Raw genomic sequence first — 17,022 nt, forward strand, 5'->3', positions numbered from 1 at the left:
TGCCATTTGTAGAAAATACATATTTTGTTTATTTCTTATTTGAAGGAAGTGAAAAGAATGTAAGCCATAACAAAATGTTTTAAAATAGTTTGAAAAGAGGAAAATATATTGATATATCAGCAGCTCTTAGTGATCTTATTTGTGGGTATCTCTTTTCAGGAGTGTGGTTGACTTTTTTCTGGTGATAACACAGCTGGGATTCTGTAGTGTTTATATTGTCTTCTTAGCTGAAAATGTAAAACAAGTAAGTATTTTCCTCCAGCTATTGAGATCAGTTTCTCCCACTTCTATAGTTATGGCATCAGATCTCCTCAGAGTAAGCCCTGGTTGAACACGGAAATGTGTTCCTTTCATAAGCCACGTTCCTTTATAAATTTTCCTTTAGTCTCCTTTTTTGTAAGCTGGATTTTCTACTACTGTTGTTGATTTTACTTTTCTTGCCATTATGTATCAGTAATGTTTGTTCTGTTAGATCTGAACTGGACATAATTTAACTGACTTAGAAACCTGAAATTTAGCAGAAACACAGATGTTTGGGGAGCATATTGCTTTTTCATAACTAATATATAAGGCTTTAGCCAGTAACCTAAAAAGTAAAGTAAAAAGTGGGTATTACTAAAATCCAGTAGTTACTGCTATTATCTGGAAAGATACTACATCCAAAAATGTGCAGTGTTCTGTAATTGTCTCCATACTTTAAGGATTTGCTTTACAAGAAAGTGGTTTGCAGTCTTGGTAGAGACTGTCAACTTGAACAAACATGCAAAGCACTGAAATAAAAAAAGCTCCCCTATCCAAACAATGCCGAAACACATTTCCTTATGCGCTCTAGCTTGTAACTAGTACATTACGCCCTGTTCTTCTTTAATCATTATTTTCATCAGTAACGTTCATTAACTGTCCACACGTGCATTTTGCAGTAGTAGACATCTTACATAGTAGTATGTAGAACTTGTAGGCATTTTAATGCAAAATGATGATGTAAATATGTTTTCTAAAGAGTCTGTATGTAGCAATATAAGTATATATTTGGCTTACTTTTTCAAGTATAAAATATGCTTCATTTTGTAGTTAGAGCAGGGATGGCACACTTTTTCTGGAAAGGGCCAGATAGTAAATATTTTCAGTTTCGCAGGCCATATGGTCTTCTCAGCTTAGCCATAGACAATAATATATAAACAAATATAAGCTGTAATATTCCAATAAAATCATATTTACAGAATTAGGTGGCAGACTGGATTTGGTGTATGGGACATAATTTGCTAAAGCCTCTAGCTTAGATTTTTAATATTGGAAAGGCTCATTGAGTCAGCCTTTCTTTATAAATAAGAGAGTCGATAAATAAGAGAGTCGATGCTTTCATTAGCATTGCTCGTTATAGGTGATGTGCTTTTGATTTACAAGTGTTTAATTCCACAAGTTGCTTATTCTTTGGACTATTAACTCAGTCAAGAGGCTATCTGGTATTAAGAACTGATCAGACACATCATTTTACCAGTCATTTATGTGGAATACAAGGGAAATGATCCCTTTTTAGGATTGTGCAACTTGGCAATAATGTGTCTTTTCTAATATTTCCCAAGAGAGCTTCCAAAAAGCTTGATTTGAATTTATGGATAATGCTAATAATGCCTTATAATTTTATGTTAATAAAGTATGACATTTTTCATTTAGTCTTTACAACTACTCTGTAATGTACAATGCTCGTTTTTTGAATGCATAAATTGACTCTCACAGAGCATGGGCAGTGGGCCCTAAGTCGTGTGACTCAAGCTGAGACCTAGGTCTGTGACCCGGCTGCCACCCGTCACTGGACAGGATCATGACTGATTTTAGCTGTGTGTGTGTGCAGTATGACAGAATAGATGTCTGTAAGCTTAGGGCTGGTGACGTTTTCCTGCAGAATAGAATCAGTTGCTTCCAAAGTTGACTGGAAGGATGTAAATTATTTGCACATATTCTAAGCAGACCAGGTAGAAAAAGTGAGTTTCTAGGAGGAAGGAAATTGCCTGCTGTAGATAGAAGGACAAAAGTCCTTTTGAGGCATAAAAAGCAACATGGAAAAAGATGCTCAGACTTGAGAGAGGTTTTGAAAGCAATAGTGAACCCCTCACCTCAGCAGAGCGGACAGATGGTCCCTGAGACAGCGGCTTCAGAGAAGCCCACGCCCACACCTGATGGCAGTCTCCAGCACTAGACACGCTGGTGGTTCCAACTTACCGACTACTACTCTTACAGTTTAAAACTCTTAAGTTTATTACTGCATTAATCCACATAAAATCAAAGGTGCAATATTTGATCAAATCAGAGAAGTGGGGGTTTAGTTGCCATACAGGGAGATGGGAGTACATACAGGGAACCTCCTGTTCTGTATCTGCCGCAGGGCTGTTTTTAGTCCCATTAAGTCATTATGAGCATTGGGGGGAGGGAGGGGGAAGGATGGGTAGTGCCTCCAGGATTCTAGCCCATTGTGGGTAGCTCCTTTCTGTTCTTACTCTAAGATACTCTAGAAAATTTCGAAGGATAAAAATAGTATATATGGGCATGAAGAGTGGGGAAGGGATATTACAGTAAGAGAAAAAATATATAATGTTAACCTAAGACCATGGACTTCAGAGACAGAAGGTCCAAATTCAAATCCTTACTCTCTGTTTTAAGTTACACGTGGGTCAAGATCCCCTTATCCTTGGTGAAGCCTTAGTTTCCTTACTTGTAAAATGGGAATAGCAACAAAATCTCCCATTGTTCCTCCTAAACTTACCATGAGGCTCAGCTGACAAAAGGTTTGTGAAAGCCTTTGCAAAATGTGAAGTAGTTTAGAAATACAGGGTCTTTAGTTCTGCATTTATTTTCGCTTTGCTGAAGAACATAATCTACTTTTGGAATTCTAACCATTAGATTACTGAATCATTGAAAACTCATAAGTAGTAGATGTTAGTAAATTTAAGCTTTAAATGGAAACAACTGAATTTAGTAATTTTATTTTATAATATTTATTTCAGTGTTTTGCATTTTGGTAAACATGTGAGATCATAGGAAGTCCTATTAGATAGCCAATATCTGTCTCTAGAGGGCACCAAAGGACTCAAATGTTTACCTGAATCTTGCTCTGGGTATGTATCTACACTTTATTTTATTTTTTAATCCTGACAATTTTTATAACCGTCTTTCTGCCAAAGAATACTAAATTATTATGAGATATTTGTGGTAGAATTAATTTCATATTCTCAACCATCTCACCATTCAAACTACCCTTTTTAAAATTGGTTATGTAACTGATTTTCTCTTGCCAGGTATCCTTGTTAGAGCTTAATTTTGATCATTATCTAATCTGATTATGGGCAGTACTTCTTAGATACAGAAGCATTTGGCTATAAATAAATTTGCAATTGGGAAAATTGAGTCAACAAAAAATTTATAATCTTAAAACCAAGTAACGTGAATTACCAATCTTTTATTTCAAATTGTAAAATATAAAATAGAAAGTTGTGATGACCAGTCACAAGATAAATATGAGGTGTGCAGTTTCTTAAGTGGTTTCTGATGTAACCTGAGAGTTTGTTAGCACTGTGCGAGTTACAAGTTGTCTATCTAGCTTAAACTCGTAAATATAGTCCCTGCAGTTTAAGATGATGTATACATTTGTAGTGACGCTAAACATTGCTTTTCGTAAGTTGTAAATATAAAATTAAAATAAACACTTGAATTGTTAATCGTACTATAATTTTTGTTCTAAACTTCTGACTTGCGGGCCTCTTAATACTTAGTATATTTAGAGAGAGGGATGTCAGAGTAGAGGCCAAGCGGCTCCTTGGGCAGGGCCCCCTCTGCAGTGGGGGTATTTAGTCCGGTTAAAGCATGCAGTTGTCACAAGCTGAATTCTAGTCTCGTGCCTGGGCTGGAATCCTAGAACTACCACTTACTGACTTGATACTATGTAAGCTTTTTTAACCCTCCTTAAACCTCAGTTTTCTTAACACCCACCTCAGAGAGTTGTTTTGAGGATGAGATGAGATGTGTACCACGTTAGTTCAGTCCTCAAAAACTGCTTCCTGTTATTACTGTAGGCTGTGGTTCTTAAGTATTGATGTATCTGGAGACTTGATCACGTTCATGTGTTCAGTGGGGAGGGGGTACAGTGTTCGGGGGCAAGTAGATTTTCACTAGTATTTAAATTACAATATTATCTGCCTCTGCTGTAAGTTTTTAAGAATGTTTTTAAAATCCTTTATAATTTCATTTCTAGTTTAGTAAATTGGATCACAGAATTAATTGGATAAGAGACTATTTTTAATATATATAAACTATAAGTTATTATATCTCTCGAATACTGAATGTTGGTTTATAGAAGTGGCTGAATAAATTTTAAGGTAAAACTGATTTATTGAAGTGTACTGCTCTAGCAGAAATTTACCTACATCTAACACATGGCCATCAATGAATTTAGTGGATTCTTATTAAGTATTTATTGATAGTGATGATAATTTATAAACAGTTGTTTTATAAAACAGTTTTAAAGTTAGACTGTGATTTCTAAACTTTATTTTGACAACTGTACATTTCCTAGAGGAACTTAGAGCTTGCTTCCTCCTCTGAAGAAAATAAGTTGTAGTAGGATATGGTCATTCTTTTTTTTTTTTAAAGATTTTTATTTATTTATTTGACAGATCACAAGTAGGCAGAGAGGCAGGCAGAGAGAGAGAGGAGGAAGCAGGCTCTCCGCTGAGCAGAGAACCCAATGCGGGGCTTGATCCCAGGATCCTGGGATCATGACCTGAACCTAAGGTAGAGGCTTTAACCCACTGAGCCACCCAGGTGCCCCAGGATATGGTCATTCTTAACAAGTATGCATCCACTTTTGATTATCTCAAAAACAAATTGAACCTTTGCAGGGATCATGAGTACAAAGCTTCAAAATAAATTAGTAAATTCATCCTCATCATTTTCTAGTGAACCTTCTTTTTACAGTATGATAAAAGAAGTTATTTTTCAAAGAAGATTATCCTATTTAATTATCCTTAAGCTTGATAAATATATATTTCTAAGAAGCTAGACTATCTTGAAAAAGGTACATATTTGATTAATCACAAAGGAATTTAACATAGAGTGTATAGATAATAATTTTCTTTATTTTTTTTATTTATAAGTTGATGGAATTTCCCCCCCCCTCTTTCTTATTCTCCTGGTAATGCTATATAGGTTCATGAAGGATTCCTGGAGAGTAAAGTATTTCTTTTGAACAGTACCAATTCTTCAAACCCTTGCGAGAGAAGAAATATTGACCTAAGGATATATATGCTTTGCTTTCTACCATTCGTAATTCTTTTGGTCTTCATTCGTGAGCTAAAGAATCTGTTTGTGCTTTCATTCCTTGCCAACATTTCCATGGCTGTCAGCCTTGTGATAATTTATCAGTATGTCGTTAGGGTAAGTATAATATGTTTTTGACTGTCATATGTGTTTCTTAATAAGTAAATTCTTTGTTTACTTTGGAGGTGAAAGCAGTGGTACGTAAAGACCCCTGCCTCGTTATGTGGCATACCAGAGATCACCTTTGAGTCAACTTTGGTCTCTGGTTGGGGGATACTGATCAGCTTGAAAGGTGTGTGCCATAGAGCACAGGCTTAGTGTTCAGGTCTGGTTTTAGATTTTGGTAAATATGCTTCTGGGCTTTATGACTTTGCTGCAGAATAGAGTAATACCCACCCTAGGAAGCTGTGAGATTTAAGATCATGCCTCAGTACACAGTGCAACATGAAACAAAGACCTCAGTACTGTTTTGTTTACGCTCTTAAGATTTGAACCAGCTTCCAGATGGAGTATAGATATAATTTTTAAATTTTCTTTTATTTGCTTTTATTTTCCTGTTTATTTTATTTTTAAATTTTCCTTTATTTGCTGCTACCATCTCAGTTCACTGCCACTGCCCTAGTCCGTAACTTCTTTATCAGAAGACCTCAGTTGATTTCATTGTCCATTGTCTGGGGAGCCCAACCATAAAAGAAGTATTCCTTTAAAAAAATTTTTTTTGATTGATGGGATTCAGGGGATCTGCAGATGGAGTCAAAATATTTGCAAAATCTAATGTTTATGTATATATGCATTCTTCTACTGAGCACTGTATAGCTTTCATTTCTCAAAAGGGGCCAATGACTCAGAAAAGGTCAAGCATTCCTGTTCTCTTCTCTTCTCATCCAACCCATTTTGTATATTATTGCTGCAGTTGTTCTAAAACCTCCACTGGCAGTTTATTACAAACTCTGTTTCATACCTGCCCCCCCCCACCAAATTCCAAAATCTGTCGACATTTTCTTACTGTACATAAGAGTGGAAGGGGACAGGCCGGAAAGTCTCATAAGGCTTTCCATAGTTCATGAATCCTTGGCTGAGCTTGTAAAAGTTAGCGGAGCAGAAAAGGAGGCTCCTTAGGTAGAGGGGATAGTGTGAGCCTTGAGTAACAGTTGATGTTCTCGAATGACTCAGACACTTACTACCCTTTTCACTTTGACCATAGCTTGTGTTTTCCATCATGTATCATCACTATAGCAAACATGTCTCCCTGTGCTTCAGATGTTCTAGACCTCTTTATTTCCCAGATTATCCATGTGCTTTCACACTTCAGTTTCTTTTTTCATCCTGTTTCCTTTGCCTTGAATCCCACTTCCAGTTAGGTAGGGCAGAGTGAGAACCAGTCTAGGCGTAGCTGGAAAATAGAGCCGTTGTGGAACCAGAGCTCTTGAACAAGATGTGCATTTGTGAGTTTCCAGATAGTGAAAGTTGGAACAAGGCTATGCGTCAAGACCAAGTAATCAAAGCCAAAGTCAAGGAATATGTACAAATAATGAGAGTAATGAGAACTGTCAAGGTAAAGTTTAAGACACAGAGACCAGGAGGAGACCTGTACTAGGAAGTAGTAGAGTTATGTAAAAAAGCCAAAGTTAGGAGCAGGTACCTTGGAGACGGAAAGAGCAATGGAAACAAAGTAGAAAATGGATTTCATTGGACACCGTGAGTGGGGTTTGACACCGTGGCTCTCAGTTCAGACTGAGGATGCTTATGTATTTCCTGTTGTACCAGGAGCCATACCTGGAGTGAAGAGCCCGGGACTTGAAGGTAGCAGCAGGTAATCAGGAGCGTTTAGCCCAGATGGAATGTGTGGGCATGAGGGAAACAATGGCTTTTGGCAGTGAAGTCCTAACAGCTTGGCTACATTTAACATAGGATGCTTAAAGTGTTTATTGAAAGAATTACTCACTTTTATAACATACATTTGCTGTTGTAAAACTCAGAAGTATATGATTTTGCTCTTTATTTTAAATTCTTGAAAATAAGTAAAGACATTAACTTCTCTTATTTTGTTTTTCTTTCTCTAGAATATGCCAAGTCCCCACAACCTTCCAATAGTGGCTGGTTGGAAAAAATACCCACTCTTTTTTGGTACTGCTGTGTTTGCTTTTGAAGGCATAGGAGTGGTAAGGATTTACTCTTTATTATTATTTTTAAGGCAACACAAAGATTTATGTAGTCAAACTACATTTAAAAATGCATTTTTTATTTTTTGTTTTGTAGTTTGGTAGCTTATATTTGAATTATAGTTTAGTTTAGATTTTTAACACTTTATTATGGAAAATTCCAAGCCTAAGACAAAACAGAGAATAGTAGATGAACTTTCATGTCAGCATCACCCAGCTTCAAAATTCAGCTCACGGCCAATTTTGTTTTATCTGTCTTCTATCTCGTCTGCCAAGACCAAATTATTCAGAAAGAGCCCAAGCATCACATTTTATAGACTAGATGATTTTAAGGGAATTGAAATTGTTACAAAGTTGCCATTACATAGAAGAATCAAATATAAATTCTCCCTTTAGATTTATACATATCATGTTTGTTTTGAGAAATGATGTTATCATAAAGCTACTACCAAGAAATACAAGCACCCTGAGGATCCTCAGATATTAAGTATTTCCATTTAAGATGCTTCCAGTTTATTTAAAGCCTGGAATGTGTACATTTGGGGAAAATAAAATATCACTCTCTGCTCTCTCTGTGTCTAATGGTTTAGTACGGGAGGGAAAACACTTACACATACCTATATGAACCACAGATGAAATATGACCTAGAAGACAGTTTTATACCATTTTACTTGGGTTCTTGCTCTCTCTTAATTCTTCTTTAGAGAATTCTCACGAATTCTTATGGTTCCATTTATGACGGTTACAGACATAACTGCAGATTTTCATTTCCATCTTTAACCAGTAAGTTCTAGTTAACTATTGGACATACCCAGTTAAGTTGTTCTTTAACATCTCAAGTTCGACAGCTCTGAAGCTGACATAGACTTTCTTAATCCAAAGCTAGCTTCACTTTCTCATTTCCCTATTTCTCTTAGTTTTACTTTCAGTCACTCAAGCTTGAAACATTGGAACGTTTCATTTCACTTTGTCCCTGTTTCCCCCCATTCCATTGGTAATCAAGGCATGTTTATTTTTCTTTCATAGTTCCCCATAAATGAAATTACATTTAAAACACCCACAGTGCTGCTAGTCCCAGAGGGAGCCTACATGAATGTGAATTTCCTTCCTTTCCTCCTTTTGTAGCTGCGCTGGCACCATTCTTAACCATAGTCCCTTATTTTAGGTCTGGATTATCTCCAGAACATCCAGATGGTTCTCTCTCCTATTAACTAGTTAATATTTCCATATGGATCTGACTTACCTAAGAAGTAGAGCTGCTATACCATACCACATTGTGGTATAGGGCTATTGTGAGGATTACATGAGGTGCTGCCTGCAAAGCATCTGGAAAAATCCCTGGCAGGGGGTGGTCCAGGATGGCAAGAAGGGAAGAGCCTGAACTCCCTTTCTCCCATGGACACACTGCAACTAAAACTGCATGTGGAATAATGGCCTCTGAGAAGGACCTGGAAGCTAGCTGAACAGCTGCTCCACAGCAAAGGAGTAAAAGGTCCACCTCAAGACGGATGGAGGAGGCACCATCTGGATGGGGGAGACAGAGATATGTTCTCACCAGAAACTCTGCCCCTGCTGCAGCGACCCAATACAGAGAGGGATCTTACAGGCCTGGAGCTTTTCCCTGAGCAAGGGGTTTGTGCCCCCACATCAGGCATCCCAGCCCTTCAAACCTGCCCTTGAGAGATAAGCCCCCAACTAGGCTTACATTCAAAGGATCCAAAGGGCTGTTGGGATCTGAAAAACTCCTTCTGAAGCGCTTGTGTATGGACTCAGAAACTGGCATGAAAGCGGCAGTTTGAAAGGAACCTAGACTCTATGTGAAGGGGATTCATTTGCTGGTCTAAAAGCAACTGCTGGAGGGGCAGGGACAAGCTGGGACTTTCCCCAGGGATGGAGGCACTGGCGAGCACCCTATCCGTGGTCCCCCCTCTCTCATGGTTGTCCAGGTGGACACTCACAAACAACAGCAGTTCCCTGCTGCCTTTCTAACACTGGTGGTCATGCCCTGCCCCCAGTGTCCTTGCCCTGCCTTCCTAAATAAAGCTGTGGGCAAGTGTAGTCCACACTGGGGATGCCCCTTGATCACCTGGCTCTGGTGTGTAGGAGGGTTTGTGTGCCAGGGCCCCATGAGACTTGAACAATGGGAAAGACAGTTCTTGGCAGCCTGCCACACTGAGGGTACTACACAGACAGCAGACTGAAATGCACCACAAGTCGGTCAGTGAAAAAGGCCTATTTGCTGGTGCAGAAGCTTTAACCCGAGGGAAAGGCTTTAGGTTTGTCACATATCTTGAGGCTGTGGAAGTGCTCTCAGGGAATATAAACAGGGAAATACTGTCTTGTGCCCTCTGGTCTTGCTACAGCTTGCTGGTACCCCCCAGAAAGGGGCTTATATCTGAAGCCTTGACTTTGCAACTGTTCCCCTGGCAGACACCTCCAGATCTCCTGGTTTACAGGCCAGCAGGATTTACAAAGTCCCATAGGACTGTGTCTTTCCATACTTTAAAAGCTACTGCCTGAGGATTTGACTTCCATCATCCTGAAACTTGGTACTGACTGAGATCCCTACACTGGAACACTGGCAGGCCTTGGCACATCTTCAACAACTGAAATTTATCAAGAATAAATTAGGCTACTTAGACAATCACAAAGGTCCAAGAGACAACCAAGAGCTAGGGCAAGGTTGAATGATAGAGTTCATCTCCTCTACAAGGTCACTCCTTCAAGACTGGGAGATGCAGCTGTTTTAGCTAATACATAGAAACAAACACAGAGAGTTAAGAAAAACAAGGTGAAGGAATATGTTCCAAATGAAGGAGCAAGACAAAACTTCAGAAAAAGACCTTAGTGAGATGGAGATAAGTCATCTACCTGTTAAAGAGTTCAAAGTCATGGCCATAAAGATGCTCGTGAAACCTGGGAGAACAATGGATGTTCTTCAAAAAAGCAAAAGAAAAGTAAGTACCAAAAAGAAGTCATAAAGCTGAAGAATACAAACAATTACTGAACTGGAAATACATTAGAGGAGTTCAGAAGCAGACCAGATGAAGCAGGACTGATCGGTGACCTCGAACACAGGACGGTGGAGCTCACTCAAACAGAGCAGCAGAAAGGAAAAAAAATTTTGAGAAAGAGAGCTTAAGGGACCTCTGGGATAACACCAGGCAGCATAGCATTTGCAGTATAGGGATCCTAGAAGGAGGAGAGGGAAAAAGATGCCAAAAAATAATAAAGAAATAATGGCTGGTAAATTCCCTAACCTGGGGAAGGAAAGAGTCATCCAGTTCCACAGGCATTTCCAGATAAGATGAACCCAAAGAGATCCACACAGAGATACATAATCAAAGAGGGAATCTTAAAGGCAGCAGGAGAAAGGCAACTTGTTTCATACAGGTGAACCCCCTTAAGGCTATTAGCTGATTTTTCACCAGAAAAATCAGAAGGGAGTAGCATGATATATTCAAAGTACTGAAAGGAAAACAAAACAAAACAAAACAAAAACACAACAAAACTTTGACCCAAGAATACTATATCTGGCAAAGTTATCATTTGGAATTAAAGGAGCACTTAACCTGAATAAAAATGCGAGCATGGGCATCCTTGACTTGTTCCTGATCATAGAGGAAAAGCTCTCAACTTTTCATTGTTGAGTTGATGCTAGCTATGAGCCTGTTTTAAAAGGCTTTGTTTTGTTGAGTAATGTTACCTGTATATACACTTCATTGAGTGTTTTTATCATGAACAGATTACTGAATTTTCTGTTTTTTTCTGCATCTATTGAGATGATCATATGATTTTTAAACTTTATTTTGTTAATTTGATGTATCATATTAATGCATCTGTAGATCCTGACCCATTCTTGCATCCCTGGAATAAATCCCACTTGATCATGATATATGATCCTTTTAATGTATTGTTGAATTTGGTTTGCTAATATTTTGTTGAGGTTTGCACCTATGTTCATCAGGAATATTGCTTATAATTCCCTCCCTTTCCTTCCTTCCTTCCTTCTTTCCTTCCTTTTTCTTTTTCTTCTTCTTTTAAAGATTTTATTTGTTTATTTGACAGACAGAGATCACAAGTAGGCGGAGAGGCAGGCAGAGAGAGAGTGGAAAGCAGGCTCACTACTGAGCAGTGGGGCTTGATCCCAGGCCCCCAAGATCATGACCTGAGCCGAAGGCAGAAGCTTTAACCCACTGAGCCACCCAGGCGCCCCTCTTCTTCTTGTTGTTCTTCTCCTTCTTCTTGTTCTTCTTCTTCTGTGCCCTTGTCTGGTTTTGGTATCAGGTAATGCTGCCCTTGTAAGTTAATTTGAAATTGTTCCTCCTCTTTGGTTTTCTGGAAGTATCTGGAAAGAGGAGGTATTTAAATATTATTTGAATTTAGAATTTGCTTGTGAAGTCATCTGGTCCTGGACTTTTGTTAGAAGTTTTTTTTAATTACTGATTTAATCTCCTTACTAGTAATCTTAGTGTTCTGATTTTCTGTTTCTTCGTGATTCAGTCCTGGAAGATTGTATATTTCAAGGAATTGTCCATCTCTTCCAAGTTCCTCAATTTTTTGGCATCTAATTATCCGCAGTAGTCTCTTATGAAACTCCGTGTTATAGTATCAGTTGTATCTTCTCTTTCATTTCTGATTTTATTTATTTGAGCCCTCTCTCCTTTTTAGTTGGTGAGCCTAACTAAAGGTTTGCCCATTTCTCATGGTAAGTTCAGGCAATAATACTTTATTGTATATTTAAAAATTGCCAAGAGAATAAATCTTTAAAGTTCTCATTACAGAAGAAAAATTTGTAATTTTGTATGGTGATGGATGGTAACTAGACTTATTGTGGTGATCACTTTGCAGTGTATATAAATATCAAATTCTTATGTTTACACCTGAAACTAATGTTATATGACTATTTTAACTTAATTAAAAAAGAAGAACCCCTCGCACATTGTAAGTGTGCTTGCTGCTGCTGTTTTTCTCTTGCTGCTCCTATTTCTTAGTATCTTTAACTGTATGGTCTAATCATTTGACCAGACCCTCTGAAGATTTGCCTAAAAAACTTAACTCTTCAATTAGCCTTTCTTTCTTTTCTTTCAAGGTTTTTTTTTTCCCGCACATAATCAAAATAACTTTTTCATCTCACTGCATTGACAGACAGTAGCTACAGGTGGCTAGCTGTAGCAGCAGTTACAGACATGAGTATAGCTGGGATAGTGTGCACACACGTATTTCCTAGCACACCAGCTGAGAGTTACACAGTAGCTACGGGCACACCCAGCACCCTGATCTTGACTTCTAAGTACCACATTACAGCAAAAGAACCCAAGTTCTTTGGAGAAATGTCTGATTCTAGGGCTGAAACAAGGACATTCAAGATGAGTCTGGAGTATCTTGTAGTTCTAGAAAGTACGGAAATGCTAAAAAGAAAACAAGCAAAAAACCGAAAGAACGGAGGCATGCAAAGGAATACAGGAAGCAACCTGATGTCATTCTCAATGACCAAAGCTGGAACAACATGAACAACAAAATGAATAAGTGTCTTGGATTCATATCCACAATATAAAACAAATACACGTGAATGTATACTAATATAAATAGGTGATTAAATAAATACATATATGGGGGGATTCCCACATAATTTATGTAGGTACTTTCCCTTCAGGAAGTGTGGCTTACTCTCCCCAGTCCCTGGAGTACAGGCTGTGTTCAGTGACTTGGCTTGCAGTGAATAGAATTTGATGAGAAAGAAGAGAAGACCTCTATAAGCAGAGAAACCTGGCAAACACAGCCTTAAACCAAGTGATCAAAGTTAGTTTCACCAGTGACAAATCATGTTGGTAAAATGTGTGGTAAGAGGGGCATTTCACCTTTATGGTATCTTGTTCTAAAACCTACAACCCCAGTGTGCAGACATCAGACAACATCGGACAAACCCTGCCAGAGAGACATTATACCAAACACCTACCCGCTGCTCCTCCAAACTGTCAAGATAATGAACAATAAGGAAGGATTGTGAAACCATCAAAGATCAGAGAAGACCAAGGAGATTTATGGTAACAAAATGCAATGTGGCATCCTGGAAGGCACCTTGGAACAGAAAAAGGACATTGTAGAAAAGCTGATGAAATGCAAATAAAATGTGGAGTTTAATAGTGATGAACCCATGTTGGTTCTTAGTTGTAACAAACGTACTTTGGTAGTTTAAAATGTTAACAATTAGGCAAACTGGTCGGGTGTATGAGAGTTTTCTGTTTATCTTTGTAACTTTTCTGTAAATCTAAAATTATTCCCCCCCAAAAAAGTTTATTTTAAAAAAATCTGACAGGTTTGCCTGCTAAGAGCTAATTTCAGATGTTTTTATTTTAAGGATTTGAAAAGTCTGTAGTGTAAAAATATGTATAACACCAAGAAAAATATTCAGTAATTATGTCTTATTTTATTTTTTATTTTTATCTTTTCATTAACACACAATGTATTATTTGCTTCAGGGGTACAGGTCTGTGAATCATCAGGCTTACACATTTCACAGCACTCACCATAGCACATACCCTCCCTAGTGCCCATCACCCAGCCACCCCAGCCCTCCCCCCTCACCCTCCAGCAACCCTCAGTTTGTTTCCTGAGCTTAAGAGTTTCTTATGGTTTGTCTCTCTCCTCAGTCCCATCTTGTTTCATTTTTTTCTTTCCCTACACCCCACAACCCCCCACTCTGCCTCTCAAATTCCTCATATCAGAGAGATTATATGATAATGGACTTTCTCTGATTGAATTAGGTCTTATTTTAAAGGAAATAAAATGTGCATATAAACTATAGAGAGATTAATATACATATATGTGTAAGATGGAATACTAGATTGTTTTCAATTACTTGTATTACCTGCATTCTCTTCTTAGGTCCTTCCACTGGAAAATCAAATGAAAGAATCAAAACGCTTCCCCCAAGCTTTGAATATTGGCATGGGAATCGTTACAACCTTGTATGTAACATTAGCTACCTTGGGATATATGTGTTTCCGTGATGAAATCAAAGGCAGCATAACTTTGAATCTTCCCCAGGATGTATGGTAGGTAGATACAAGTTTGTTAGCCCTTAGATACAGCTTACTGATATTTGGTGATAAAGGTGTATTTTTGGATTTATGGTTTAAACATTTAAAAATTTTATTGTGCTTTCTTATTTGTGTAACCTTGAATTTTTTTCATAATCTTCAGAAGAGACCCTCTGTGATTTTACAGATTTGTTTGGGATTCTTTAAAAAGATCAAAGAATTACCGTGGACTCACTAATAAAAAAATGTTGCCATTTTTGGTTTTTTTTGCCATGTTTGCCATGTTTGTTGCCAAGTAATCCAACACCCTGGATTCCTAATAAAATAATAAAAGCTACCACTTATGACCCTCACTGTTTTACTGGTCAGCCTTAATAGGTATGTACCCCAGATCCTTTCAGAACACAGATGGGACACATTACATAAAAAAAATATGGTGCCTCTTAATATTCTCTTAATATTAGAACCATATTCTACAAAATGAAGTAATGGGGTTTTTCCTTCTTCCAGAGTTTAGTCTCTGGGGATTTTAAAAAGATTATTGGCAGCAATTACCATGTTGACATGTTTCCTTATTTATAAAAGGGAAAGTAATTCCTTAGTTTTGATAAATACAAAGAATAAATGCTAAAATGCTGATTCAATTAATGCCCCACTGCTCCTTGAGCTGCTTGGATAGAAGTCTGAAACCTGCAATGTTTTTAAATATTATGTGTTCTAACTGGCTTCCTATTGGTAGCTGGGCGTTTATCCGTCACTCAGTAGTCCTCTGAGCCCGGCTTTTTACTGGAGTCAAAAATGTTGTAAGAACAAATGCATATGGGAAGACAGTTGTGATAGAATGTACCTCGAATAGTTCCCAGGTTCACAAAGGGCAAACATGCAGTGTGTTCTTCAACTATAATTCTACTTTAGCTGTGACACATTTTTATTTCATGATGGAAACGTGTCAAATGTTATACTTTCGTTTCAGACTAGAGACATGATCACAGACAAGATATGTAACTTTAAGCATTCATTTCATTAACTTACATTATAGTTGATTACATAATTGTGTTTCTTCCAAATATGTCTCTTTTTATAATAGTTTAATACAGGCTAGAATCTTAAACAGATTAATATAAGAGATGATCAAGGCTGCTAAAAAGTATGGTATCATAGTTCTTTATTTTTTTCCAATACTATATGATGTCTAGAAAGTAGTATTTTTCCCTACTAAGAATAATATTTAGAATAAATCTGAAGAACAATTTCAGAAATAAAATTGACAAGTACTTCTAATGTCAAATATAAAGTATAGATGGAAATAGTCTCAGAACTTTCTTCCATACTCTTCCTTACAGAAGTATTTAAAAAGAGCAGGGACCGAAGGGGGAGTTACATTGCATGTCAAGTTAAGATGTGCCTATCTCCAGAGAGTTCAGAGCATGGCGAAGCAGTGTGGGGGAGACAAGCAGGGAATGCTTTGGGTGTTCACAGCTGAGTCATGAGGGAGCCGTGTATGCCCTGGGAGTAGCTCTGTGTAATCCTTGCCTTTATCTGCATTGCTTTCCCGCCTCTCCCCTTATCCCTCTTTGCTGTGGTGTTACACTTAGAACAGAACTAGTTGCGAGTCTCCATTAAAAAGGGACCATTACATCATCATCTGTGTTCAAGAAAGCCTAGCTAGTCGCCTGCTTTTCATTTAGAGGAAAGGATATAGTACACATATCCTAAGAAACAAAAATCTGGAATAAAATGGAAAGCAAGTCAAGATACATAATTCTCCTTTAGCGAGCTCTTGTTGGCTAGTTCCTTTTCCTTGTGGGAGGTGTAGGAATCGTTACAACCTTGAATGTAACATTAGCTGCCTTAGGATATATGTGTTTCCGTGATGAAATCAAAGGCAGCGTAACTTTGAATCTGCGGCCTGCTGTTCATTTCTTTGTGGTCTGTGCATCTGGGCCAGTTAAAATAACAGCCATGACTGAGGGATACCGTGGAGGAGAAGCCCGTCTCTTCACAGTGATAGTCTTCTGTAGAATGAGAAGTTTGGACCGGTGTGATCATAGGATTGTATCTAAAATTTCTTTCTTGATGTGCTATGGGTCAGTCTCTTCCTTTCCCTCCCCGTGCTTCAGGCAATAGGCCTAGGAAGTCAGAGAAGGGGCAGGGTGCTGGTTATTGTGGGTATAAAAGCCGATGGCTGTCACGGAGCCTGGGACGCTCTCAGCCACTACTGCTGGGATGCTGTGCGGGGCTCTTAATGCCCCGTGACGTACGTTCTCCCGAGTTCATCGGGGTCGTCCTACAAGAAAAGGCTGGGTTAGAAAGCAGCGCAGGATAAAGCAAGTATGGATTAGAGAAGCTCCAAGTTATTTACTGTTTATTGACTGAGGTGTCATCTTTTCAAACCAGTAATGAGTAGTAGTATTCAGTCTGTCTCATTTAGACTTTGAAGCAAAGAGTGTGTTTGAAAGATGATAAGTAAATTTGCATCATTAGCACCTTGAGGACAGGAACCCCGC

At 38.2% G+C, this 17,022-nt stretch overlaps 1 protein-coding gene across 3 annotated transcripts in view; it reads left to right on the top strand.

The window, feature by feature from the left end:
- The window catches only part of SLC36A4 (solute carrier family 36 member 4), a 52,049-nt gene that overhangs the window by 19,923 nt on the left and 15,104 nt on the right, over positions 1–17,022 (top strand). For all 3 annotated transcript variants that reach the window (XM_044258321.1, XM_044258322.1, XM_044258323.1), the window contains 4 exons: positions 160–244; positions 5,200–5,427; positions 7,374–7,472; positions 14,361–14,530. In XM_044258321.1, the coding sequence (XP_044114256.1) occupies positions 160–244; positions 5,200–5,427; positions 7,374–7,472; positions 14,361–14,530 (582 nt within the window). The remainder of the gene's footprint in view (positions 1–159; positions 245–5,199; positions 5,428–7,373; positions 7,473–14,360; positions 14,531–17,022) is intronic.

This window comes from Neovison vison, chromosome 7, assembly GCF_020171115.1.
Source record: "Neovison vison isolate M4711 chromosome 7, ASM_NN_V1, whole genome shotgun sequence".
Lineage (NCBI taxonomy): Eukaryota > Metazoa > Chordata > Mammalia > Carnivora > Mustelidae > Neogale > Neogale vison.